The 26,860-nt window shown below is 44.1% G+C and overlaps 6 protein-coding genes, 12 non-coding genes and 1 pseudogene across 18 annotated transcripts; 15 read left to right on the forward strand and 4 right to left on the reverse strand.

The window, feature by feature from the left end:
- Positions 1–1,132: 1,132 nt before the first annotated feature.
- Positions 1,133–4,479, forward strand: LOC124744187 (DNA repair protein RAD50-like). Its single transcript, XM_047248900.1, has 2 exons — positions 1,133–4,280; positions 4,469–4,479. The coding sequence occupies exons 1-2, from the start codon at positions 1,133–1,135 to the stop codon at positions 4,477–4,479; spliced, it is 3,159 nt and encodes a 1,052-aa protein (XP_047104856.1).
- An 82-nt stretch (positions 4,480–4,561) lies between these two features.
- On the forward strand, positions 4,562–5,089 carry LOC124744188 (DNA repair protein RAD50-like). Its single transcript, XM_047248901.1, has one exon. The coding sequence runs from the start codon at positions 4,562–4,564 to the stop codon at positions 5,087–5,089; it is 528 nt and encodes a 175-aa protein (XP_047104857.1).
- A 555-nt stretch (positions 5,090–5,644) lies between these two features.
- Trnak-uuu lies at positions 5,645–5,717 on the forward strand. Its single transcript has one exon. It is a non-coding gene; the product is annotated as a tRNA-Lys (tRNA).
- A 139-nt stretch (positions 5,718–5,856) lies between these two features.
- Positions 5,857–5,938, forward strand: Trnas-aga. The gene has a single exon. It is a non-coding gene; the product is annotated as a tRNA-Ser (tRNA).
- A 242-nt stretch (positions 5,939–6,180) lies between these two features.
- Positions 6,181–6,252, reverse strand: Trnag-ucc. Its single transcript has one exon. It is a non-coding gene; the product is annotated as a tRNA-Gly (tRNA).
- A 1,470-nt stretch (positions 6,253–7,722) lies between these two features.
- Positions 7,723–11,069, forward strand: LOC124744189 (DNA repair protein RAD50-like). The gene is made up of 2 exons (XM_047248902.1): positions 7,723–10,870; positions 11,059–11,069. The coding sequence occupies exons 1-2, from the start codon at positions 7,723–7,725 to the stop codon at positions 11,067–11,069; spliced, it is 3,159 nt and encodes a 1,052-aa protein (XP_047104858.1).
- An 82-nt stretch (positions 11,070–11,151) lies between these two features.
- LOC124744190 (DNA repair protein RAD50-like) lies at positions 11,152–11,679 on the forward strand. Its single transcript, XM_047248903.1, has one exon. The coding sequence runs from the start codon at positions 11,152–11,154 to the stop codon at positions 11,677–11,679; it is 528 nt and encodes a 175-aa protein (XP_047104859.1).
- A 557-nt stretch (positions 11,680–12,236) lies between these two features.
- Trnak-uuu lies at positions 12,237–12,309 on the forward strand. Its single transcript has one exon. It is a non-coding gene; the product is annotated as a tRNA-Lys (tRNA).
- A 139-nt stretch (positions 12,310–12,448) lies between these two features.
- Trnas-aga lies at positions 12,449–12,530 on the forward strand. The gene has a single exon. It is a non-coding gene; the product is annotated as a tRNA-Ser (tRNA).
- Positions 12,531–12,772: 242 nt separating this feature from the next.
- Trnag-ucc lies at positions 12,773–12,844 on the reverse strand. Its single transcript has one exon. It is a non-coding gene; the product is annotated as a tRNA-Gly (tRNA).
- A 1,470-nt stretch (positions 12,845–14,314) lies between these two features.
- Positions 14,315–18,272, forward strand: LOC124744192 (annotated as a pseudogene).
- A 555-nt stretch (positions 18,273–18,827) lies between these two features.
- Positions 18,828–18,900, forward strand: Trnak-uuu. Its single transcript has one exon. It is a non-coding gene; the product is annotated as a tRNA-Lys (tRNA).
- A 139-nt stretch (positions 18,901–19,039) lies between these two features.
- On the forward strand, positions 19,040–19,121 carry Trnas-aga. Its single transcript has one exon. It is a non-coding gene; the product is annotated as a tRNA-Ser (tRNA).
- Positions 19,122–19,363: 242 nt separating this feature from the next.
- On the reverse strand, positions 19,364–19,435 carry Trnag-ucc. Its single transcript has one exon. It is a non-coding gene; the product is annotated as a tRNA-Gly (tRNA).
- A 1,470-nt stretch (positions 19,436–20,905) lies between these two features.
- LOC124744193 (DNA repair protein RAD50-like) lies at positions 20,906–24,252 on the forward strand. The gene is made up of 2 exons (XM_047248904.1): positions 20,906–24,053; positions 24,242–24,252. The coding sequence occupies exons 1-2, from the start codon at positions 20,906–20,908 to the stop codon at positions 24,250–24,252; spliced, it is 3,159 nt and encodes a 1,052-aa protein (XP_047104860.1).
- Positions 24,253–24,334: 82 nt separating this feature from the next.
- On the forward strand, positions 24,335–24,862 carry LOC124744194 (DNA repair protein RAD50-like). Its single transcript, XM_047248905.1, has one exon. The coding sequence runs from the start codon at positions 24,335–24,337 to the stop codon at positions 24,860–24,862; it is 528 nt and encodes a 175-aa protein (XP_047104861.1).
- A 555-nt stretch (positions 24,863–25,417) lies between these two features.
- Positions 25,418–25,490, forward strand: Trnak-uuu. The gene has a single exon. It is a non-coding gene; the product is annotated as a tRNA-Lys (tRNA).
- A 139-nt stretch (positions 25,491–25,629) lies between these two features.
- Positions 25,630–25,711, forward strand: Trnas-aga. The gene has a single exon. It is a non-coding gene; the product is annotated as a tRNA-Ser (tRNA).
- Positions 25,712–25,953: 242 nt separating this feature from the next.
- Trnag-ucc lies at positions 25,954–26,025 on the reverse strand. Its single transcript has one exon. It is a non-coding gene; the product is annotated as a tRNA-Gly (tRNA).
- Positions 26,026–26,860: the final 835 nt, after the last annotated feature.

Consider the following 26,860-nt stretch of genomic DNA (forward strand, 5'->3'; position numbering starts at 1 on the left):
AACAAATGCAACTAACAAAATGAGAACAACAACTAAAAAAGTGGTAGGCTGTTGGCCTACCACGCGGGCGGCCCGGGTTCGACTCCCGGCCGATGCATCGTTTTGCTGTTCTCGCTATAATGCTGCCGCGCCGATTGCTCGCTTGAGCTGCGTCAGCCTCAGGAATGTACAGCACGATTCGCTGTGAGAAGAACCAAACACGCAGCACGCAAGAGACCGTAATTGGAGGGAAGCGTGCTATTTCTGAACTCGAGCGTCAGCCTGGCCCTACAGGCCGCTGTGTTCAGGTGCCGCAAGGGCGATGTACTGCAACCTCAGGCAGTGCTGCTTTCCGTTGACAAAGCTGCGGCAGCAGTTTAATCTAGCAAGTCGGGAAAGCACGTGTAGCAACACAACAGATTCTTGAGAAAGCGCAAACTGTCTGTCTCTAATATGCGAGAGTTACCAAGTTTCCTGGGACGTTGGTTGCAGACGTGCCTCGGTAGCGCAATGGGTAGCGCGTAGGTCTCATAATCTTAAGTTAGGGAGTTTGACCCTCACCAGGGGCATTTAATTTGCTGTACATCATGGCTGAATTAACGGCGTTGCTGTTGCTAGGGAACGAACTGAATTGTCGTTTGTTATCCACAAGGAGTCCACGCCTCAGCGTCAAAACGTTTACATCCACTTATGGCAAGGTACAACTTTGACCTTTCTCCTCCCCTGTTATGAGTAAAATATGATGCAAACAGCAATGAATAGTCAGTTTCGAGCTGTGCGCCATGCCAGTCTGCACGCGCAAATATGCTCGCAAACAGAGAACACCACTGAGTCCGGATTCAGCACGAAATGCGAGAGGAGAGGGAGTAAATCTCACGTTTATCGAGCAAATCCGGTGTGGTCTAGTGATGGTAAACATGATTAGATATTGGCGGGTGTATGGCATGTGTTTTCAGCGTGGAAATTTGGCTGTCAGAAATTGTTGATGATTTGTGTTTTAAAGATAGTGTCATATTATGAAAGCGCAATTGGTACATTAATGTAGGTAACACTGATTAGAGGATAGGCGCCCTTCCGTGATGTGACGGATTGTATCACTATTGATATTGTTTACAGTTATTTGTTCGTATTCGGTCCTTTAAAATTCGATATAATGGCTAGATTACTTAAGATGCAGATACAGGGAATCCGAAGCTTTGGTCCGAACGACAGTGATCAGCAGATGATTACGTTTCAATCACCTGTGACGCTGATATTAGGGCAGAACGGATGTGGTAAGACGACGACAATTGAAGCCCTGAAGTATGCAGCTACAGGTGAGGTGCCAGCAGGAACTAAACAAGGGCAGTCGTTTGTTCATGACCCGAAGATGGCTCGTCAGCCAGAGACAAGGGGCCAAATAAAATTGTTGATGGCTGATCGCAAAGGCGAAGAAGTTGTCATCACACGTACGTTACAAACAACACAGAAGGCAAAAAATTTGCAATTGAAAACACTGGATCCAGTAATTCATAGGAAGAAGTCTAGTGGTGAAGTTGTACAGGTTGGTGGACGGTGCATTGATGTAAATTTAGAAATGTCTCATGTTTTTGGTGTATCAAAAGCTGTTCTGAGCAATGTTATATTTTGCCATCAAGAAGATTCTAACTGGCCAATGGATGAGGGAAAGAAACTCAAGGAGAAGTTTGATTCCATATTCGATGCAACAAAACTTAATAAATGTTTGGAACACATCAGAGATCTTAGGAAAGCAGTAAATACAGAAATCAGCACTGATGAGAAACTTCTGAAATCACAACAAGAGATAAAAGATGAGACTGTTTCAAAAAAGAAGGATTTACAAGAGGCAGAGAGTCGTCTGGCAGTAACTCAGGACAAAATAGATAACTTGAGCGATAAACTATCACCTTTGCTAGAAAAACTAGATGAAATTTGTGATGTGGAAAAGGATTTCCTTCAGCTCACCAGGGAGAAAGAAAGAGCTGAAGACAAGATGAAAATACTAGAATCGCAACAATCAGATTTAAAGAAGAATATTAAGGAAGTGCTTGAGTGGAAAACTTTAGAAGAAATAACTGATTTAATCAACAGTTTTAAAACTGAAGCAAGGAACTGGCAGGAGCACTTGAAATCTATGGAGATTGAACTTCAGCAGATATCTAGGGATGAGGAGCGAGTATTGGAAGAAACAAGCCAAGAGCAGATGACTCTTGGAAAACTTCAGAAAGAGGAAGAAGATCATAATACTCGAATAGATGCACGCAATAAGAATCTACAGAGATTGGCAGAAACATTTCAAATAAGAGTAAAAGAAGATACATTTTCTTCAGAAGTTCTTGTCTCAAATTTAATGCATCAAGTCGACGATAAAATAAGAGAGTCAAAGGTACAGTTTGAGCAGTTACGGAACAGGTTTCAAAGAGAAGAGCAGGAACTCCAAAGTAAAATAGACATTGCTAGAGACACTAAAGCAAAGCTAGAGCAGGAAATCACCTCAAAAAAACGACAAGCAGAAGATAATAAAGCTGAAGAATGGAGTGTCAAAACAGAAATTGAAGATATAGAGAAATCTGGTGAAGAACTTGTCAAATTAGGAAGAGAACTGGAGCAAGCAAAAACTAACTGGGAAACTGCTTGTCAAGAACTTGATGAAGAACAGCTGAAAAAAGAAATTAGAGATCAGCACCAAGAGAGCAACAGGCTGGATGATAAGCTAGTTATTGTGGATAAAGAAGTTCAGACATTGCAGCTGTTGAGTAGTGAGCAGGCACAGCTTGATATCCAGAACAAACTGAAGGCATCTAAGGAGTCCGAACTCAAAAAACTAAAGAACAAACACAATGAAGCACTGCGCCACCTTTTGTTTACAGTGCCACAACAAAATTTGAAACATGACTTGGATGCTTGCATGCTTCAACTGACTCGTCAGATCAACAACATCAATGAGAAGATAAATAGTAAGCAGAATGAGGCGGCTGCACTTGAAGTGAAACGAGCCCATCACAAGGAGCAGTTGGATTTGAAAGAAAGAGAGCTGCGAAAATTTGAAGAAGAAATATATGATTTGTGTGGCAGGCAAGATTTTGATGAGTACATACAAAGTGTTTCTGATAGAATACAAGAACTGCAGGACCAAAAAGGAACGCTCAGTGCTTCGGAATACATGTTCCGTCGCTACATTCAGAAACTGGAACAGGAAGATCCTTGCTGTCCATTGTGTCATAGGGAGTTTGAAGCCGCTTCTGAAGCTGCTGAACTTGCATATGAACTGAGTAATAAAGTCAGTGAAGTCCCAGCACGCCTTCAGGACAATAAGAAAGAACTAGAAAATAAGCTAAAGGAATATGATAAACTTTTGCAAATGAAACCTGCTTATGAAAGAACTGATATCATGCGCACCAAGGAGATACCAGAAATGAAAGAGTCACTTCATCAAACAGAAGAGGCTTTAGATGCAGCTCGGAAACAGATTAAAGATTTGAAGGAGCAGTTACTGGGTCCAAAAGCAAAGGAGCAGATGGCAAAGGATATCCAAGGAGATGTAGTCCGCATTGATCAGTTGCAGACAGAACTGCGCCGCATAGACAAAGAAATTCAGGAGCTGCAGTCTAAGATGCCCACAGGATCGTCACGCTCCATGGAGGAAGCCCTGGCAGAGCAGGAGGAGCTTCGAGCACAAGTCAGTGCTATTCAGCGTGCACTCCACATGAAGCAGGAGTCACTGAGAAGGCATTCAGAGAGAGTCAACCAGCTGAGGGAGCGCAAAAATGTACTTATGGAAAAGAAATTGAAGCTCGAAAGTGGACAGCAGAAACGTCGACAACTGGAGGAACGTTTGCAGGAGTTGCAAAGTATGCATGTGATGATACAGTCAGAAATTGAGGTGCTCGAGACCCGACTTCAAGAAGCTAGAGAGACACTTGATTCTGCAGTGCAGTCAAAAAATATTAGAGTTACAGAAAATCGAAAAAATGTAGATCAGGGACAAAATAAGATTGTTGAGCAAGGAAGGAAACATGATGAAATTTGTAATTGGCATAATAGCATTCAACGGTATGAACAGAGCGGCATGAAAGAGAAACTTACGTCAGTTCAAGAAAGATTGATAGAACTGGACTCTAAAAAGGAGACCCTTGCAGATAAAAACAGAAGAACGTGTGAAAACATTGATAAGCTTAAAGAAAAAATTTCAAATCAGCAGCTGAAAGCAAGAGAACTTGAAGATAACAAAATATTGAAGGAGAAACAGGTAGAAGCTGAAGAACTGAAGAGTGTAATAGATAAAGTAAAACAGCGCCTTGGTAAGTTCCAAGTGAAAACCATTGAAGAAGAGAAAAGTCGTCTCTGCAGAGAAATTTCAGCTGTCAAAGAGGAGAAATCAATTTCAGAAGGACGATTTAAGGAATTAAGAGATAGTGTGAATACTCTGCGACGAGATCTAAATAAGGACATATATAAAAATGCAGAAAAAAAATACAATGATCTGCAGCGACGAATTAAGGTAAACCAGCTAGCATCAGCTGATCTGAACAAATACTTTGTCGCTTTGGATTGGTCACTCATTTACTTTCATCAGGAGCGCATGAGGAAGATTAATACGATTATAAGAGAACTGTGGCGAAAAATCTATCGTGGGAATGATATTGATTATATAGAAATTAAAACAGATGCTCCTGAAACCACGAGTGCAGACAAGAAGCGAACATTCAACTATCGGGTTGTTCAGGTGAAGAATGATGTTGAGATTGATATGAAGGGACGCTGCAGTGCTGGGCAGAAGGTTCTAGCGTCGCTTGTTATCCGAATTGCTTTGGCAGAAATTCTAAGTATTAATTGTGGAATCTTAGCTCTGGATGAACCAACCACAAATTTGGATAGGGAGAACATAGACAGTCTTGGAGAAACTCTCACAGACCTTATAAATTTAAGGAGGGAGAACAAGAATTTTCAGCTCATACTGATAACACACGATGAAGACTTCTTGGATCGTTTGATGAATGTTGAAAAACTGAAGTACTATTACAGGGTCACAAGAAATGCAAAGGGAAACTCGGTCATTGAAAAGTATCGTTTTGAAGAAAGGAGCACCCAACATAGAAACTTTAACTAAAGTTTGAAATAAGAATGCATCAAGACTGATTTTTGTTATTCTAATTTGCTCATCTTGTGGAATGCTCTGTGAAAGAAAGTACTTATAGGTTTTTGTGTTTTCTGTTTGTTATAATACATTCATGCCCATGCAGCAGCATTTTTCACACTGTTATGTATAAATAAAGAACATTCATTTCTGAGTAAAAAAAAAAAAAAAAAAGTGGCTAGGATACCTGGCTTTCACCCAGGAGGCCCAGGTTCGACTCCCGGTACCGGATGGGAAGTGTTTGCGCACACGACCGTCCATGTTTTGGCCTTCCAACGTTCGTTTGTCGCCCTCCTTCCGGAGCTTCAACCGAGCGTAATCGGGGGAAACAGGCACGAGATGCAATTACTGTCAGCACCGGGATAAAGGGAGAAGAGGCACTGGTCCGTTGTTGGGCTGCTACCAGCGTCAGTGGCAAGTCGGTGAAGTCGCTAGTTGCGCCAGAAGCCAGCAATTACCGTAGTACGCCTACACACGCGTTCCAGTTATTCACATTGCTTGCAGCCGCTTCATCCACAACAAGCGTGAGCCCGGATAGCTCAGTCGGTAGAGCATTAGGCTTTTAAACTAAGGGTCCAGGGTTCGAGTCCCTGTCCGGGCGAAGATTTTAACGCTTCCGTAATGGCTCGTCTCGTAGCGCTGGTAGCCCTCCCGTAATCAGTGCACGGAGTTCGTATCCTGTCAGCATTCTGCGCAGACCGGTTCGATTATACACGATTCGAGGGAACGTTTAGCTACGAGCAGTCGTGGCCGAGTGGTTAAGGCGTCTGACTAGAAATCAGATTCCCTCTGGGAGCGTAGGTTCGAGTCCTACCGACTGCGTCCCTTTTCTTTTTATTTTTTTGTTCAAGAAGAAGGAGCAGAAAATGTCGCAGTTTGCCTGTCGTTTTGGTACCTCGCTACACCTCACCTCTCACAGCCGTTTATAGCGCCTGTCCTTTTGATAAGGGCGAATTCCAAGCGTCAGCTTTCGCGTCAGCCGAGCAAAGTCGGGACAAGTCGGGACATACTACAGGATGGCCTGCACGTGGCTCGCATACTCATACGTAAAAATTTGCGCCCGTTGCGGTGGCCGGGAATCGAACCCGGATCAACTGCTTGGAAGGCAACTATGCTCACCATTACACCACCACCGCACACCCGCTGCTCCCAACGCCGCGCTGTGTCGGCTTCCCGCCCGCCGGCAGCGGCCCACGGTGATGGTAGCTGTAGGCGCTTTACGAGGTAGGAGGGTGCATCCACACGCGTTCGGGCCGCGCCTCCACGCACGCTGCGTCTTTGGGCAAGACTCGTTGCCGCGGCTGCAAGGTTACTCACACGATAGTGATGAGCGGTCGCTTTTAGGCAGTGTAGTGGGGGACTCCGCGTGTGTAGCACTTTTTTCGGTTGTATCCGACGTCGTTGGGTGGCAATCCCACTTTCCCTGCAGACACCTACCCTGGAATGTGCTCGGGAAGCACGGACGACCGCCCCCAACAAATGCAACTAACAAAATGAGAACAACAACTAAAAAAGTGGTAGGCTGTTGGCCTACCACGCGGGCGGCCCGGGTTCGACTCCCGGCCGATGCATCGTTTTGCTGTTCTCGCTATAATGCTGCCGCGCCGATTGCTCGCTTGAGCTGCGTCAGCCTCAGGAATGTACAGCACGATTCGCTGTGAGAAGAACCAAACACGCAGCACGCAAGAGACCGTAATTGGAGGGAAGCGTGCTATTTCTGAACTCGAGCGTCAGCCTGGCCCTACAGGCCGCTGTGTTCAGGTGCCGCAAGGGCGATGTACTGCAACCTCAGGCAGTGCTGCTTTCCGTTGACAAAGCTGCGGCAGCAGTTTAATCTAGCAAGTCGGGAAAGCACGTGTAGCAACACAACAGATTCTTGAGAAAGCGCAAACTGTCTGTCTCTAATATGCGAGAGTTACCAAGTTTCCTGGGACGTTGGTTGCAGACGTGCCTCGGTAGCGCAATGGGTAGCGCGTAGGTCTCATAATCTTAAGTTAGGGAGTTTGACCCTCACCAGGGGCATTTAATTTGCTGTACATCATGGCTGAATTAACGGCGTTGCTGTTGCTAGGGAACGAACTGAATTGTCGTTTGTTATCCACAAGGAGTCCACGCCTCAGCGTCAAAACGTTTACATCCACTTATGGCAAGGTACAACTTTGACCTTTCTCCTCCCCTGTTATGAGTAAAATATGATGCAAACAGCAATGAATAGTCAGTTTCGAGCTGTGCGCCATGCCAGTCTGCACGCGCAAATATGCTCGCAAACAGAGAACACCACTGAGTCCGGATTCAGCACGAAATGCGAGAGGAGAGGGAGTAAATCTCACGTTTATCGAGCAAATCCGGTGTGGTCTAGTGATGGTAAACATGATTAGATATTGGCGGGTGTATGGCATGTGTTTTCAGCGTGGAAATTTGGCTGTCAGAAATTGTTGATGATTTGTGTTTTAAAGATAGTGTCATATTATGAAAGCGCAATTGGTACATTAATGTAGGTAACACTGATTAGAGGATAGGCGCCCTTCCGTGATGTGACGGATTGTATCACTATTGATATTGTTTACAGTTATTTGTTCGTATTCGGTCCTTTAAAATTCGATATAATGGCTAGATTACTTAAGATGCAGATACAGGGAATCCGAAGCTTTGGTCCGAACGACAGTGATCAGCAGATGATTACGTTTCAATCACCTGTGACGCTGATATTAGGGCAGAACGGATGTGGTAAGACGACGACAATTGAAGCCCTGAAGTATGCAGCTACAGGTGAGGTGCCAGCAGGAACTAAACAAGGGCAGTCGTTTGTTCATGACCCGAAGATGGCTCGTCAGCCAGAGACAAGGGGCCAAATAAAATTGTTGATGGCTGATCGCAAAGGCGAAGAAGTTGTCATCACACGTACGTTACAAACAACACAGAAGGCAAAAAATTTGCAATTGAAAACACTGGATCCAGTAATTCATAGGAAGAAGTCTAGTGGTGAAGTTGTACAGGTTGGTGGACGGTGCATTGATGTAAATTTAGAAATGTCTCATGTTTTTGGTGTATCAAAAGCTGTTCTGAGCAATGTTATATTTTGCCATCAAGAAGATTCTAACTGGCCAATGGATGAGGGAAAGAAACTCAAGGAGAAGTTTGATTCCATATTCGATGCAACAAAACTTAATAAATGTTTGGAACACATCAGAGATCTTAGGAAAGCAGTAAATACAGAAATCAGCACTGATGAGAAACTTCTGAAATCACAACAAGAGATAAAAGATGAGACTGTTTCAAAAAAGAAGGATTTACAAGAGGCAGAGAGTCGTCTGGCAGTAACTCAGGACAAAATAGATAACTTGAGCGATAAACTATCACCTTTGCTAGAAAAACTAGATGAAATTTGTGATGTGGAAAAGGATTTCCTTCAGCTCACCAGGGAGAAAGAAAGAGCTGAAGACAAGATGAAAATACTAGAATCGCAACAATCAGATTTAAAGAAGAATATTAAGGAAGTGCTTGAGTGGAAAACTTTAGAAGAAATAACTGATTTAATCAACAGTTTTAAAACTGAAGCAAGGAACTGGCAGGAGCACTTGAAATCTATGGAGATTGAACTTCAGCAGATATCTAGGGATGAGGAGCGAGTATTGGAAGAAACAAGCCAAGAGCAGATGACTCTTGGAAAACTTCAGAAAGAGGAAGAAGATCATAATACTCGAATAGATGCACGCAATAAGAATCTACAGAGATTGGCAGAAACATTTCAAATAAGAGTAAAAGAAGATACATTTTCTTCAGAAGTTCTTGTCTCAAATTTAATGCATCAAGTCGACGATAAAATAAGAGAGTCAAAGGTACAGTTTGAGCAGTTACGGAACAGGTTTCAAAGAGAAGAGCAGGAACTCCAAAGTAAAATAGACATTGCTAGAGACACTAAAGCAAAGCTAGAGCAGGAAATCACCTCAAAAAAACGACAAGCAGAAGATAATAAAGCTGAAGAATGGAGTGTCAAAACAGAAATTGAAGATATAGAGAAATCTGGTGAAGAACTTGTCAAATTAGGAAGAGAACTGGAGCAAGCAAAAACTAACTGGGAAACTGCTTGTCAAGAACTTGATGAAGAACAGCTGAAAAAAGAAATTAGAGATCAGCACCAAGAGAGCAACAGGCTGGATGATAAGCTAGTTATTGTGGATAAAGAAGTTCAGACATTGCAGCTGTTGAGTAGTGAGCAGGCACAGCTTGATATCCAGAACAAACTGAAGGCATCTAAGGAGTCCGAACTCAAAAAACTAAAGAACAAACACAATGAAGCACTGCGCCACCTTTTGTTTACAGTGCCACAACAAAATTTGAAACATGACTTGGATGCTTGCATGCTTCAACTGACTCATCAGATCAACAACATCAATGAGAAGATAAATAGTAAGCAGAATGAGGCGGCTGCACTTGAAGTGAAACGAGCCCATCACAAGGAGCAGTTGGATTTGAAAGAAAGAGAGCTGCGAAAATTTGAAGAAGAAATATATGATTTGTGTGGCAGGCAAGATTTTGATGAGTACATACAAAGTGTTTCTGATAGAATACAAGAACTGCAGGACCAAAAAGGAACGCTCAGTGCTTCGGAATACATGTTCCGTCGCTACATTCAGAAACTGGAACAGGAAGATCCTTGCTGTCCATTGTGTCATAGGGAGTTTGAAGCCGCTTCTGAAGCTGCTGAACTTGCATATGAACTGAGTAATAAAGTCAGTGAAGTCCCAGCACGCCTTCAGGACAATAAGAAAGAACTAGAAAATAAGCTAAAGGAATATGATAAACTTTTGCAAATGAAACCTGCTTATGAAAGAACTGATATCATGCGCACCAAGGAGATACCAGAAATGAAAGAGTCACTTCATCAAACAGAAGAGGCTTTAGATGCAGCTCGGAAACAGATTAAAGATTTGAAGGAGCAGTTACTGGGTCCAAAAGCAAAGGAGCAGATGGCAAAGGATATCCAAGGAGATGTAGTCCGCATTGATCAGTTGCAGACAGAACTGCGCCGCATAGACAAAGAAATTCAGGAGCTGCAGTCTAAGATGCCCACAGGATCGTCACGCTCCATGGAGGAAGCCCTGGCAGAGCAGGAGGAGCTTCGAGCACAAGTCAGTGCTATTCAGCGTGCACTCCACATGAAGCAGGAGTCACTGAGAAGGCATTCAGAGAGAGTCAACCAGCTGAGGGAGCGCAAAAATGTACTTATGGAAAAGAAATTGAAGCTCGAAAGTGGACAGCAGAAACGTCGACAACTGGAGGAACGTTTGCAGGAGTTGCAAAGTATGCATGTGATGATACAGTCAGAAATTGAGGTGCTCGAGACCCGACTTCAAGAAGCTAGAGAGACACTTGATTCTGCAGTGCAGTCAAAAAATATTAGAGTTACAGAAAATCGAAAAAATGTAGATCAGGGACAAAATAAGATTGTTGAGCAAGGAAGGAAACATGATGAAATTTGTAATTGGCATAATAGCATTCAACGGTATGAACAGAGCGGCATGAAAGAGAAACTTACGTCAGTTCAAGAAAGATTGATAGAACTGGACTCTAAAAAGGAGACCCTTGCAGATAAAAACAGAAGAACGTGTGAAAACATTGATAAGCTTAAAGAAAAAATTTCAAATCAGCAGCTGAAAGCAAGAGAACTTGAAGATAACAAAATATTGAAGGAGAAACAGGTAGAAGCTGAAGAACTGAAGAGTGTAATAGATAAAGTAAAACAGCGCCTTGGTAAGTTCCAAGTGAAAACCATTGAAGAAGAGAAAAGTCGTCTCTGCAGAGAAATTTCAGCTGTCAAAGAGGAGAAATCAATTTCAGAAGGACGATTTAAGGAATTAAGAGATAGTGTGAATACTCTGCGACGAGATCTAAATAAGGACATATATAAAAATGCAGAAAAAAAATACAATGATCTGCAGCGACGAATTAAGGTAAACCAGCTAGCATCAGCTGATCTGAACAAATACTTTGTCGCTTTGGATTGGTCACTCATTTACTTTCATCAGGAGCGCATGAGGAAGATTAATACGATTATAAGAGAACTGTGGCGAAAAATCTATCGTGGGAATGATATTGATTATATAGAAATTAAAACAGATGCTCCTGAAACCACGAGTGCAGACAAGAAGCGAACATTCAACTATCGGGTTGTTCAGGTGAAGAATGATGTTGAGATTGATATGAAGGGACGCTGCAGTGCTGGGCAGAAGGTTCTAGCGTCGCTTGTTATCCGAATTGCTTTGGCAGAAATTCTAAGTATTAATTGTGGAATCTTAGCTCTGGATGAACCAACCACAAATTTGGATAGGGAGAACATAGACAGTCTTGGAGAAACTCTCACAGACCTTATAAATTTAAGGAGGGAGAACAAGAATTTTCAGCTCATACTGATAACACACGATGAAGACTTCTTGGATCGTTTGATGAATGTTGAAAAACTGAAGTACTATTACAGGGTCACAAGAAATGCAAAGGGAAACTCGGTCATTGAAAAGTATCGTTTTGAAGAAAGGAGCACCCAACATAGAAACTTTAACTAAAGTTTGAAATAAGAATGCATCAAGACTGATTTTTGTTATTCTAATTTGCTCATCTTGTGGAATGCTCTGTGAAAGAAAGTACTTATAGGTTTTTGTGTTTTCTGTTTGTTATAATACATTCATGCCCATGCAGCAGCATTTTTCACACTGTTATGTATAAATAAAGAACATTCATTTCTGAGTAAAAAAAAAAAAAAAAAAAAGTGGCTAGGATACCTGGCTTTCACCCAGGAGGCCCAGGTTCGACTCCCGGTACCGGATGGGAAGTGTTTGCGCACACGACCGTCCATGTTTTGGCCTTCCAACGTTCGTTTGTCGCCCTCCTTCCGGAGCTTCAACCGAGCGTAATCGGGGGAAACAGGCACGAGATGCAATTACTGTCAGCACCGGGATAAAGGGAGAAGAGGCACTGGTCCGTTGTTGGGCTGCTACCAGCGTCAGTGGCAAGTCGGTGAAGTCGCTAGTTGCGCCAGAAGCCAGCAATTACCGTAGTACGCCTACACACGCGTTCCAGTTATTCACATTGCTTGCAGCCGCTTCATCCACAACAAGCGTGAGCCCGGATAGCTCAGTCGGTAGAGCATTAGGCTTTTAAACTAAGGGTCCAGGGTTCGAGTCCCTGTCCGGGCGAAGATTTTAACGCTTCCGTAATGGCTCGTCTCGTAGCGCTGGTAGCCCTCCCGTAATCAGTGCACGGAGTTCGTATCCTGTCAGCATTCTGCGCAGACCGGTTCGATTATACACGATTCGAGGGAACGTTTAGCTACGAGCAGTCGTGGCCGAGTGGTTAAGGCGTCTGACTAGAAATCAGATTCCCTCTGGGAGCGTAGGTTCGAGTCCTACCGACTGCGTCCCTTTTCTTTTTATTTTTTTGTTCAAGAAGAAGGAGCAGAAAATGTCGCAGTTTGCCTGTCGTTTTGGTACCTCGCTACACCTCACCTCTCACAGCCGTTTATAGCGCCTGTCCTTTTGATAAGGGCGAATTCCAAGCGTCAGCTTTCGCGTCAGCCGAGCAAAGTCGGGACAAGTCGGGACATACTACAGGATGGCCTGCACGTGGCTCGCATACTCATACGTAAAAATTTGCGCCCGTTGCAGTGGCCGGGAATCGAACCCGGATCAACTGCTTGGAAGGCAACTATGCTCACCATTACACCACCACCGCACACCCGCTGCTCCCAACGCCGCGCTGTGTCGGCTTCCCGCCCGCCGGCAGCGGCCCACGGTGATGGTAGCTGTAGGCGCTTTACGAGGTAGGAGGGTGCATCCACACGCGTTCGGGCCGCGCCTCCACGCACGCTGCGTCTTTGGGCAAGACTCGTTGCCGCGGCTGCAAGGTTACTCACACGATAGTGATGAGCGGTCGCTTTTAGGCAGTGTAGTGGGGGACTCCGCGTGTGTAGCACTTTTTTCGGTTGTATCCGACGTCGTTGGGTGGCAATCCCACTTTCCCTGCAGACACCTACCCTGGAATGTGCTCGGGAAGCACGGACGACCGCCCCCAACAAATGCAACTAACAAAATGAGAACAACAACTAAAAAAGTGGTAGGCTGTTGGCCTACCACGCGGGCGGCCCGGGTTCGACTCCCGGCCGATGCATCGTTTTGCTGTTCTCGCTATAATGCTGCCGCGCCGATTGCTCGCTTGAGCTGCGTCAGCCTCAGGAATGTACAGCACGATTCGCTGTGAGAAGAACCAAACACGCAGCACGCAAGAGACCGTAATTGGAGGGAAGCGTGCTATTTCTGAACTCGAGCGTCAGCCTGGCCCTACAGGCCGCTGTGTTCAGGTGCCGCAAGGGCGATGTACTGCAACCTCAGGCAGTGCTGCTTTCCGTTGACAAAGCTGCGGCAGCAGTTTAATCTAGCAAGTCGGGAAAGCACGTGTAGCAACACAACAGATTCTTGAGAAAGCGCAAACTGTCTGTCTCTAATATGCGAGAGTTACCAAGTTTCCTGGGACGTTGGTTGCAGACGTGCCTCGGTAGCGCAATGGGTAGCGCGTAGGTCTCATAATCTTAAGTTAGGGAGTTTGACCCTCACCAGGGGCATTTAATTTGCTGTACATCATGGCTGAATTAACGGCGTTGCTGTTGCTAGGGAACGAACTGAATTGTCGTTTGTTATCCACAAGGAGTCCACGCCTCAGCGTCAAAACGTTTACATCCACTTATGGCAAGGTACAACTTTGACCTTTCTCCTCCCCTGTTATGAGTAAAATATGATGCAAACAGCAATGAATAGTCAGTTTCGAGCTGTGCGCCATGCCAGTCTGCACGCGCAAATATGCTCGCAAACAGAGAACACCACTGAGTCCGGATTCAGCACGAAATGCGAGAGGAGAGGGAGTAAATCTCACGTTTATCGAGCAAATCCGGTGTGGTCTAGTGATGGTAAACATGATTAGATATTGGCGGGTGTATGGCATGTGTTTTCAGCGTGGAAATTTGGCTGTCAGAAATTGTTGATGATTTGTGTTTTAAAGATAGTGTCATATTATGAAAGCGCAATTGGTACATTAATGTAGGTAACACTGATTAGAGGATAGGCGCCCTTCCGTGATGTGACGGATTGTATCACTATTGATATTGTTTACAGTTATTTGTTCGTATTCGGTCCTTTAAAATTCGATATAATGGCTAGATTACTTAAGATGCAGATACAGGGAATCCGAAGCTTTGGTCCGAACGACAGTGATCAGCAGATGATTACGTTTCAATCACCTGTGACGCTGATATTAGGGCAGAACGGATGTGGTAAGACGACGACAATTGAAGCCCTGAAGTATGCAGCTACAGGTGAGGTGCCAGCAGGAACTAAACAAGGGCAGTCGTTTGTTCATGACCTGAAGATGGCTCGTCAGCCAGAGACAAGGGGCCAAATAAAATTGTTGATGGCTGATCGCAAAGGCGAAGAAGTTGTCATCACACGTACGTTACAAACAACACAGAAGGCAAAAAATTTGCAATTGAAAACACTGGATCCAGTAATTCATAGGAAGAAGTCTAGTGGTGAAGTTGTACAGGTTGGTGGACGGTGCATTGATGTAAATTTAGAAATGTCTCATGTTTTTGGTGTATCAAAAGCTGTTCTGAGCAATGTTATATTTTGCCATCAAGAAGATTCTAACTGGCCAATGGATGAGGGAAAGAAACTCAAGGAGAAGTTTGATTCCATATTCGATGCAACAAAACTTAATAAATGTTTGGAACACATCAGAGATCTTAGGAAAGCAGTAAATACAGAAATCAGCACTGATGAGAAACTTCTGAAATCACAACAAGAGATAAAAAGATGAGACTGTTTCAAAAAAGAAGGATTTACAAGAGGCAGAGAGTCGTCTGGCAGTAACTCAGGACAAAATAGATAACTTGAGCGATAAACTATCACCTTTGCTAGAAAAACTAGATGAAATTTGTGATGTGGAAAAGGATTTCCTTCAGCTCACCAGGGAGAAAGAAAGAGCTGAAGACAAGATGAAAATACTAGAATCGCAACAATCAGATTTAAAGAAGAATATTAAGGAAGTGCTTGAGTGGAAAACTTTAGAAGAAATAACTGATTTAATCAACAGTTTTAAAACTGAAGCAAGGAACTGGCAGGAGCACTTGAAATCTATGGAGATTGAACTTCAGCAGATATCTAGGGATGAGGAGCGAGTATTGGAAGAAACAAGCCAAGAGCAGATGACTCTTGGAAAACTTCAGAAAGAGGAAGAAGATCATAATACTCGAATAGATGCACGCAATAAGAATCTACAGAGATTGGCAGAAACATTTCAAATAAGAGTAAAAGAAGATACATTTTCTTCAGAAGTTCTTGTCTCAAATTTAATGCATCAAGTCGACGATAAAATAAGAGAGTCAAAGGTACAGTTTGAGCAGTTACGGAACAGGTTTCAAAGAGAAGAGCAGGAACTCCAAAGTAAAATAGACATTGCTAGAGACACTAAAGCAAAGCTAGAGCAGGAAATCACCTCAAAAAAACGACAAGCAGAAGATAATAAAGCTGAAGAATGGAGTGTCAAAACAGAAATTGAAGATATAGAGAAATCTGGTGAAGAACTTGTCAAATTAGGAAGAGAACTGGAGCAAGCAAAAACTAACTGGGAAACTGCTTGTCAAGAACTTGATGAAGAACAGCTGAAAAAAGAAATTAGAGATCAGCACCAAGAGAGCAACAGGCTGGATGATAAGCTAGTTATTGTGGATAAAGAAGTTCAGACATTGCAGCTGTTGAGTAGTGAGCAGGCACAGCTTGATATCCAGAACAAACTGAAGGCATCTAAGGAGTCCGAACTCAAAAAACTAAAGAACAAACACAATGAAGCACTGCGCCACCTTTTGTTTACAGTGCCACAACAAAATTTGAAACATGACTTGGATGCTTGCATGCTTCAACTGACTCGTCAGATCAACAACATCAATGAGAAGATAAATAGTAAGCAGAATGAGGCGGCTGCACTTGAAGTGAAACGAGCCCATCACAAGGAGCAGTTGGATTTGAAAGAAAGAGAGCTGCGAAAATTTGAAGAAGAAATATATGATTTGTGTGGCAGGCAAGATTTTGATGAGTACATACAAAGTGTTTCTGATAGAATACAAGAACTGCAGGACCAAAAAGGAACGCTCAGTGCTTCGGAATACATGTTCCGTCGCTACATTCAGAAACTGGAACAGGAAGATCCTTGCTGTCCATTGTGTCATAGGGAGTTTGAAGCCGCTTCTGAAGCTGCTGAACTTGCATATGAACTGAGTAATAAAGTCAGTGAAGTCCCAGCACGCCTTCAGGACAATAAGAAAGAACTAGAAAATAAGCTAAAGGAATATGATAAACTTTTGCAAATGAAACCTGCTTATGAAAGAACTGATATCATGCGCACCAAGGAGATACCAGAAATGAAAGAGTCACTTCATCAAACAGAAGAGGCTTTAGATGCAGCTCGGAAACAGATTAAAGATTTGAAGGAGCAGTTACTGGGTCCAAAAGCAAAGGAGCAGATGGCAAAGGATATCCAAGGAGATGTAGTCCGCATTGATCAGTTGCAGACAGAACTGCGCCGCATAGACAAAGAAATTCAGGAGCTGCAGTCTAAGATGCCCACAGGATCGTCACGCTCCATGGAGGAAGCCCTGGCAGAGCAGGAGGAGCTTCGAGCACAAGTCAGTGCTATTCAGCGTGCACTCCACATGAAGCAGGAGTCACTGAGAAGGCATTCAGAGAGAGTCAACCAGCTGAGGGAGCGCAAAAATGTACTTATGGAAAAGAAATTGAAGCTCGAAAGTGGACAGCAGAAACGTCGACAACTGGAGGAACGTTTGCAGGAGTTGCAAAGTATGCATGTGATGATACAGTCAGAAATTGAGGTGCTCGAGACCCGACTTCAAGAAGCTAGAGAGACACTTGATTCTGCAGTGCAGTCAAAAAATATTAGAGTTACAGAAAATCGAAAAAATGTAGATCAGGGACAAAATAAGATTGTTGAGCAAGGAAGGAAACATGATGAAATTTGTAATTGGCATAATAGCATTCAACGGTATGAACAGAGCGGCATGAAAGAGAAACTTACGTCAGTTCAAGAAAGATTGATAGAACTGGACTCTAAAAAGGAGACCCTTGCAGATAAAAACAGAAGAACGTGTGAAAACATTGATAAGCTTAAAGAAAAAATTTCAAATCAGCAGCTGAAAGCAAGAGAACTTGAAGATAACAAAATATTGAAGGAGAAACAGGTAGAAGCTGAAGAACTGAAGAGTGTAATAGATAAAGTAAAACAGCGCCTTGGTAAGTTCCAAGTGAAAACCATTGAAGAAGAGAAAAGTCGTCTCTGCAGAGAAATTTCAGCTGTCAAAGAGGAGAAATCAATTTCAGAAGGACGATTTAAGGAATTAAGAGATAGTGTGAATACTCTGCGACGAGATCTAAATAAGGACATATATAAAAATGCAGAAAAAAAATACAATGATCTGCAGCGACGAATTAAGGTAAACCAGCTAGCATCAGCTGATCTGAACAAATACTTTGTCGCTTTGGATTGGTCACTCATTTACTTTCATCAGGAGCGCATGAGGAAGATTAATACGATTATAAGAGAACTGTGGCGAAAAATCTATCGTGGGAATGATATTGATTATATAGAAATTAAAACAGATGCTCCTGAAACCACGAGTGCAGACAAGAAGCGAACATTCAACTATCGGGTTGTTCAGGTGAAGAATGATGTTGAGATTGATATGAAGGGACGCTGCAGTGCTGGGCAGAAGGTTCTAGCGTCGCTTGTTATCCGAATTGCTTTGGCAGAAATTCTAAGTATTAATTGTGGAATCTTAGCTCTGGATGAACCAACCACAAATTTGGATAGGGAGAACATAGACAGTCTTGGAGAAACTCTCACAGACCTTATAAATTTAAGGAGGGAGAACAAGAATTTTCAGCTCATACTGATAACACACGATGAAGACTTCTTGGATCGTTTGATGAATGTTGAAAAACTGAAGTACTATTACAGGGTCACAAGAAATGCAAAGGGAAACTCGGTCATTGAAAAGTATCGTTTTGAAGAAAGGAGCACCCAACATAGAAACTTTAACTAAAGTTTGAAATAAGAATGCATCAAGACTGATTTTTGTTATTCTAATTTGCTCATCTTGTGGAATGCTCTGTGAAAGAAAGTACTTATAGGTTTTTGTGTTTTCTGTTTGTTATAATACATTCATGCCCATGCAGCAGCATTTTTCACACTGTTATGTATAAATAAAGAACATTCATTTCTGAGTAAAAAAAAAAAAAAAAAAGTGGCTAGGATACCTGGCTTTCACCCAGGAGGCCCAGGTTCGACTCCCGGTACCGGATGGGAAGTGTTTGCGCACACGACCGTCCATGTTTTGGCCTTCCAACGTTCGTTTGTCGCCCTCCTTCCGGAGCTTCAACCGAGCGTAATCGGGGGAAACAGGCACGAGATGCAATTACTGTCAGCACCGGGATAAAGGGAGAAGAGGCACTGGTCCGTTGTTGGGCTGCTACCAGCGTCAGTGGCAAGTCGGTGAAGTCGCTAGTTGCGCCAGAAGCCAGCAATTACCGTAGTACGCCTACACACGCGTTCCAGTTATTCACATTGCTTGCAGCCGCTTCATCCACAACAAGCGTGAGCCCCGATAGCTCAGTCGGTAGAGCATTAGGCTTTTAAACTAAGGGTCCAGGGTTCGAGTCCCTGTCCGGGCGAAGATTTTAACGCTTCCGTAATGGCTCGTCTCGTAGCGCTGGTAGCCCTCCCGTAATCAGTGCACGGAGTTCGTATCCTGTCAGCATTCTGCGCAGACCGGTTCGATTATACACGATTCGAGGGAACGTTTAGCTACGAGCAGTCGTGGCCGAGTGGTTAAGGCGTCTGACTAGAAATCAGATTCCCTCTGGGAGCGTAGGTTCGAGTCCTACCGACTGCGTCCCTTTTCTTTTTATTTTTTTGTTCAAGAAGAAGGAGCAGAAAATGTCGCAGTTTGCCTGTCGTTTTGGTACCTCGCTACACCTCACCTCTCACAGCCGTTTATAGCGCCTGTCCTTTTGATAAGGGCGAATTCCAAGCGTCAGCTTTCGCGTCAGCCGAGCAAAGTCGGGACAAGTCGGGACATACTACAGGATGGCCTGCACGTGGCTCGCATACTCATACGTAAAAATTTGCGCCCGTTGCGGTGGCCGGGAATCGAACCCGGATCAACTGCTTGGAAGGCAACTATGCTCACCATTACACCACCACCGCACACCCGCTGCTCCCAACGCCGCGCTGTGTCGGCTTCCCGCCCGCCGGCAGCGGCCCACGGTGATGGTAGCTGTAGGCGCTTTACGAGGTAGGAGGGTGCATCCACACGCGTTCGGGCCGCGCCTCCACGCACGCTGCGTCTTTGGGCAAGACTCGTTGCCGCGGCTGCAAGGTTACTCACACGATAGTGATGAGCGGTCGCTTTTAGGCAGTGTAGTGGGGGACTCCGCGTGTGTAGCACTTTTTTCGGTTGTATCCGACGTCGTTGGGTGGCAATCCCACTTTCCCTGCAGACACCTACCCTGGAATGTGCTCGGGAAGCACGGACGACCGCCCCCAACAAATGCAACTAACAAAATGAGAACAACAACTAAAAAAGTGGTAGGCTGTTGGCCTACCACGCGGGCGGCCCGGGTTCGACTCCCGGCCGATGCATCGTTTTGCTGTTCTCGCTATAATGCTGCCGCGCCGATTGCTCGCTTGAGCTGCGTCAGCCTCAGGAATGTACAGCACGATTCGCTGTGAGAAGAACCAAACACGCAGCACGCAAGAGACCGTAATTGGAGGGAAGCGTGCTATTTCTGAACTCGAGCGTCAGCCTGGCCCTACAGGCCGCTGTGTTCAGGTGCCGCAAGGGCGATGTACTGCAACCTCAGGCAGTGCTGCTTTCCGTTGACAAAGCTGCGGCAGCAGTTTAATCTAGCAAGTCGGGAAAGCACGTGTAGCAACACAACAGATTCTTGAGAAAGCGCAAACTGTCTGTCTCTAATATGCGAGAGTTACCAAGTTTCCTGGGACGTTGGTTGCAGACGTGCCTCGGTAGCGCAATGGGTAGCGCGTAGGTCTCATAATCTTAAGTTAGGGAGTTTGACCCTCACCAGGGGCATTTAATTTGCTGTACATCATGGCTGAATTAACGGCGTTGCTGTTGCTAGGGAACGAACTGAATTGTCGTTTGTTATCCACAAGGAGTCCACGCCTCAGCGTCAAAACGTTTACATCCACTTATGGCAAGGTACAACTTTGACCTTTCTCCTCCCCTGTTATGAGTAAAATATGATGCAAACAGCAATGAATAGTCAGTTTCGAGCTGTGCGCCATGCCAGTCTGCACGCGCAAATATGCTCGCAAACAGAGAACACCACTGAGTCCGGATTCAGCACGAAATGCGAGAGGAGAGGGAGTAAATCTCACGTTTATCGAGCAAATCCGGTGTGGTCTAGTGATGGTAAACATGATTAGATATTGGCGGGTGTATGGCATGTGTTTTCAGCGTGGAAATTTGGCTGTCAGAAATTGTTGATGATTTGTGTTTTAAAGATAGTGTCATATTATGAAAGCGCAATTGGTACATTAATGTAGGTAACACTGATTAGAGGATAGGCGCCCTTCCGTGATGTGACGGATTGTATCACTATTGATATTGTTTACAGTTATTTGTTCGTATTCGGTCCTTTAAAATTCGATATAATGGCTAGATTACTTAAGATGCAGATACAGGGAATCCGAAGCTTTGGTCCGAACGACAGTGATCAGCAGATGATTACGTTTCAATCACCTGTGACGCTGATATTAGGGCAGAACGGATGTGGTAAGACGACGACAATTGAAGCCCTGAAGTATGCAGCTACAGGTGAGGTGCCAGCAGGAACTAAACAAGGGCAGTCGTTTGTTCATGACCCGAAGATGGCTCGTCAGCCAGAGACAAGGGGCCAAATAAAATTGTTGATGGCTGATCGCAAAGGCGAAGAAGTTGTCATCACACGTACGTTACAAACAACACAGAAGGCAAAAAATTTGCAATTGAAAACACTGGATCCAGTAATTCATAGGAAGAAGTCTAGTGGTGAAGTTGTACAGGTTGGTGGACGGTGCATTGATGTAAATTTAGAAATGTCTCATGTTTTTGGTGTATCAAAAGCTGTTCTGAGCAATGTTATATTTTGCCATCAAGAAGATTCTAACTGGCCAATGGATGAGGGAAAGAAACTCAAGGAGAAGTTTGATTCCATATTCGATGCAACAAAACTTAATAAATGTTTGGAACACATCAGAGATCTTAGGAAAGCAGTAAATACAGAAATCAGCACTGATGAGAAACTTCTGAAATCACAACAAGAGATAAAAGATGAGACTGTTTCAAAAAAGAAGGATTTACAAGAGGCAGAGAGTCGTCTGGCAGTAACTCAGGACAAAATAGATAACTTGAGCGATAAACTATCACCTTTGCTAGAAAAACTAGATGAAATTTGTGATGTGGAAAAGGATTTCCTTCAGCTCACCAGGGAGAAAGAAAGAGCTGAAGACAAGATGAAAATACTAGAATCGCAACAATCAGATTTAAAGAAGAATATTAAGGAAGTGCTTGAGTGGAAAACTTTAGAAGAAATAACTGATTTAATCAACAGTTTTAAAACTGAAGCAAGGAACTGGCAGGAGCACTTGAAATCTATGGAGATTGAACTTCAGCAGATATCTAGGGATGAGGAGCGAGTATTGGAAGAAACAAGCCAAGAGCAGATGACTCTTGGAAAACTTCAGAAAGAGGAAGAAGATCATAATACTCGAATAGATGCACGCAATAAGAATCTACAGAGATTGGCAGAAACATTTCAAATAAGAGTAAAAGAAGATACATTTTCTTCAGAAGTTCTTGTCTCAAATTTAATGCATCAAGTCGACGATAAAATAAGAGAGTCAAAGGTACAGTTTGAGCAGTTACGGAACAGGTTTCAAAGAGAAGAGCAGGAACTCCAAAGTAAAATAGACATTGCTAGAGACACTAAAGCAAAGCTAGAGCAGGAAATCACCTCAAAAAAACGACAAGCAGAAGATAATAAAGCTGAAGAATGGAGTGTCAAAACAGAAATTGAAGATATAGAGAAATCTGGTGAAGAACTTGTCAAATTAGGAAGAGAACTGGAGCAAGCAAAAACTAACTGGGAAACTGCTTGTCAAGAACTTGATGAAGAACAGCTGAAAAAAGAAATTAGAGATCAGCACCAAGAGAGCAACAGGCTGGATGATAAGCTAGTTATTGTGGATAAAGAAGTTCAGACATTGCAGCTGTTGAGTAGTGAGCAGGCACAGCTTGATATCCAGAACAAACTGAAGGCATCTAAGGAGTCCGAACTCAAAAAACTAAAGAACAAACACAATGAAGCACTGCGCCACCTTTTGTTTACAGTGCCACAACAAAATTTGAAACATGACTTGGATGCTTGCATGCTTCAACTGACTCGTCAGATCAACAACATCAATGAGAAGATAAATAGTAAGCAGAATGAGGCGGCTGCACTTGAAGTGAAACGAGCCCATCACAAGGAGCAGTTGGATTTGAAAGAAAGAGAGCTGCGAAAATTTGAAGAAGAAATATATGATTTGTGTGGCAGGCAAGATTTTGATGAGTACATACAAAGTGTTTCTGATAGAATACAAGAACTGCAGGACCAAAAAGGAACGCTCAGTGCTTCGGAATACATGTTCCGTCGCTACATTCAGAAACTGGAACAGGAAGATCCTTGCTGTCCATTGTGTCATAGGGAGTTTGAAGCCGCTTCTGAAGCTGCTGAACTTGCATATGAACTGAGTAATAAAGTCAGTGAAGTCCCAGCACGCCTTCAGGACAATAAGAAAGAACTAGAAAATAAGCTAAAGGAATATGATAAACTTTTGCAAATGAAACCTGCTTATGAAAGAACTGATATCATGCGCACCAAGGAGATACCAGAAATGAAAGAGTCACTTCATCAAACAGAAGAGGCTTTAGATGCAGCTCGGAAACAGATTAAAGATTTGAAGGAGCAGTTACTGGGTCCAAAAGCAAAGGAGCAGATGGCAAAGGATATCCAAGGAGATGTAGTCCGCATTGATCAGTTGCAGACAGAACTGCGCCGCATAGACAAAGAAATTCAGGAGCTGCAGTCTAAGATGCCCACAGGATCGTCACGCTCCATGGAGGAAGCCCTGGCAGAGCAGGAGGAGCTTCGAGCACAAGTCAGTGCTATTCAGCGTGCACTCCACATGAAGCAGGAGTCACTGAGAAGGCATTCAGAGAGAGTCAACCAGCTGAGGGAGCGCAAAAATGTACTTATGGAAAAGAAATTGAAGCTCGAAAGTGGACAGCAGAAACGTCGACAACTGGAGGAACGTTTGCAGGAGTTGCAAAGTATGCATGTGATGATACAGTCAGAAATTGAGGTGCTCGAGACCCGACTTCAAGAAGCTAGAGAGACACTTGATTCTGCAGTGCAGTCAAAAAATATTAGAGTTACAGAAAATCGAAAAAATGTAGATCAGGGACAAAATAAGATTGTTGAGCAAGGAAGGAAACATGATGAAATTTGTAATTGGCATAATAGCATTCAACGGTATGAACAGAGCGGCATGAAAGAGAAACTTACGTCAGTTCAAGAAAGATTGATAGAACTGGACTCTAAAAAGGAGACCCTTGCAGATAAAAACAGAAGAACGTGTGAAAACATTGATAAGCTTAAAGAAAAAATTTCAAATCAGCAGCTGAAAGCAAGAGAACTTGAAGATAACAAAATATTGAAGGAGAAACAGGTAGAAGCTGAAGAACTGAAGAGTGTAATAGATAAAGTAAAACAGCGCCTTGGTAAGTTCCAAGTGAAAACCATTGAAGAAGAGAAAAGTCGTCTCTGCAGAGAAATTTCAGCTGTCAAAGAGGAGAAATCAATTTCAGAAGGACGATTTAAGGAATTAAGAGATAGTGTGAATACTCTGCGACGAGATCTAAATAAGGACATATATAAAAATGCAGAAAAAAAATACAATGATCTGCAGCGACGAATTAAGGTAAACCAGCTAGCATCAGCTGATCTGAACAAATACTTTGTCGCTTTGGATTGGTCACTCATTTACTTTCATCAGGAGCGCATGAGGAAGATTAATACGATTATAAGAGAACTGTGGCGAAAAATCTATCGTGGGAATGATATTGATTATATAGAAATTAAAACAGATGCTCCTGAAACCACGAGTGCAGACAAGAAGCGAACATTCAACTATCGGGTTGTTCAGGTGAAGAATGATGTTGAGATTGATATGAAGGGACGCTGCAGTGCTGGGCAGAAGGTTCTAGCGTCGCTTGTTATCCGAATTGCTTTGGCAGAAATTCTAAGTATTAATTGTGGAATCTTAGCTCTGGATGAACCAACCACAAATTTGGATAGGGAGAACATAGACAGTCTTGGAGAAACTCTCACAGACCTTATAAATTTAAGGAGGGAGAACAAGAATTTTCAGCTCATACTGATAACACACGATGAAGACTTCTTGGATCGTTTGATGAATGTTGAAAAACTGAAGTACTATTACAGGGTCACAAGAAATGCAAAGGGAAACTCGGTCATTGAAAAGTATCGTTTTGAAGAAAGGAGCACCCAACATAGAAACTTTAACTAAAGTTTGAAATAAGAATGCATCAAGACTGATTTTTGTTATTCTAATTTGCTCATCTTGTGGAATGCTCTGTGAAAGAAAGTACTTATAGGTTTTTGTGTTTTCTGTTTGTTATAATACATTCATGCCCATGCAGCAGCATTTTTCACACTGTTATGTATAAATAAAGAACATTCATTTCTGAGTAAAAAAAAAAAAAAAAAAGTGGCTAGGATACCTGGCTTTCACCCAGGAGGCCCAGGTTCGACTCCCGGTACCGGATGGGAAGTGTTTGCGCACACGACCGTCCATGTTTTGGCCTTCCAACGTTCGTTTGTCGCCCTCCTTCCGGAGCTTCAACCGAGCGTAATCGGGGGAAACAGGCACGAGATGCAATTACTGTCAGCACCGGGATAAAGGGAGAAGAGGCACTGGTCCGTTGTTGGGCTGCTACCAGCGTCAGTGGCAAGTCGGTGAAGTCGCTAGTTGCGCCAGAAGCCAGCAATTACCGTAGTACGCCTACACACGCGTTCCAGTTATTCACATTGCTTGCAGCCGCTTCATCCACAACAAGCGTGAGCCCGGATAGCTCAGTCGGTAGAGCATTAGGCTTTTAAACTAAGGGTCCAGGGTTCGAGTCCCTGTCCGGGCGAAGATTTTAACGCTTCCGTAATGGCTCGTCTCGTAGCGCTGGTAGCCCTCCCGTAATCAGTGCACGGAGTTCGTATCCTGTCAGCATTCTGCGCAGACCGGTTCGATTATACACGATTCGAGGGAACGTTTAGCTACGAGCAGTCGTGGCCGAGTGGTTAAGGCGTCTGACTAGAAATCAGATTCCCTCTGGGAGCGTAGGTTCGAGTCCTACCGACTGCGTCCCTTTTCTTTTTATTTTTTTGTTCAAGAAGAAGGAGCAGAAAATGTCGCAGTTTGCCTGTCGTTTTGGTACCTCGCTACACCTCACCTCTCACAGCCGTTTATAGCGCCTGTCCTTTTGATAAGGGCGAATTCCAAGCGTCAGCTTTCGCGTCAGCCGAGCAAAGTCGGGACAAGTCGGGACATACTACAGGATGGCCTGCACGTGGCTCGCATACTCATACGTAAAAATTTGCGCCCGTTGCGGTGGCCGGGAATCGAACCCGGATCAACTGCTTGGAAGGCAACTATGCTCACCATTACACCACCACCGCACACCCGCTGCTCCCAACGCCGCGCTGTGTCGGCTTCCCGCCCGCCGGCAGCGGCCCACGGTGATGGTAGCTGTAGGCGCTTTACGAGGTAGGAGGGTGCATCCACACGCGTTCGGGCCGCGCCTCCACGCACGCTGCGTCTTTGGGCAAGACTCGTTGCCGCGGCTGCAAGGTTACTCACACGATAGTGATGAGCGGTCGCTTTTAGGCAGTGTAGTGGGGGACTCCGCGTGTGTAGCACTTTTTTCGGTTGTATCCGACGTCGTTGGGTGGCAATCCCACTTTCCCTGCAGACACCTACCCTGGAATGTGCTCGGGAAGCACGGACGACCGCCCCCAACAAATGCAACTAACAAAATGAGAACAACAACTAAAAAAGTGGTAGGCTGTTGGCCTACCACGCGGGCGGCCCGGGTTCGACTCCCGGCCGATGCATCGTTTTGCTGTTCTCGCTATAATGCTGCCGCGCCGATTGCTCGCTTGAGCTGCGTCAGCCTCAGGAATGTACAGCACGATTCGCTGTGAGAAGAACCAAACACGCAGCACGCAAGAGACCGTAATTGGAGGGAAGCGTGCTATTTCTGAACTCGAGCGTCAGCCTGGCCCTACAGGCCGCTGTGTTCAGGTGCCGCAAGGGCGATGTACTGCAACCTCAGGCAGTGCTGCTTTCCGTTGACAAAGCTGCGGCAGCAGTTTAATCTAGCAAGTCGGGAAAGCACGTGTAGCAACACAACAGATTCTTGAGAAAGCGCAAACTGTCTGTCTCTAATATGCGAGAGTTACCAAGTTTCCTGGGACGTTGGTTGCAGACGTGCCTCGGTAGCGCAATGGGTAG

The sequence above is a fragment of the Schistocerca piceifrons genome, unplaced genomic scaffold, assembly GCF_021461385.2.
Source record: "Schistocerca piceifrons isolate TAMUIC-IGC-003096 unplaced genomic scaffold, iqSchPice1.1 HiC_scaffold_279, whole genome shotgun sequence".
Lineage (NCBI taxonomy): Eukaryota > Metazoa > Arthropoda > Insecta > Orthoptera > Acrididae > Schistocerca > Schistocerca piceifrons.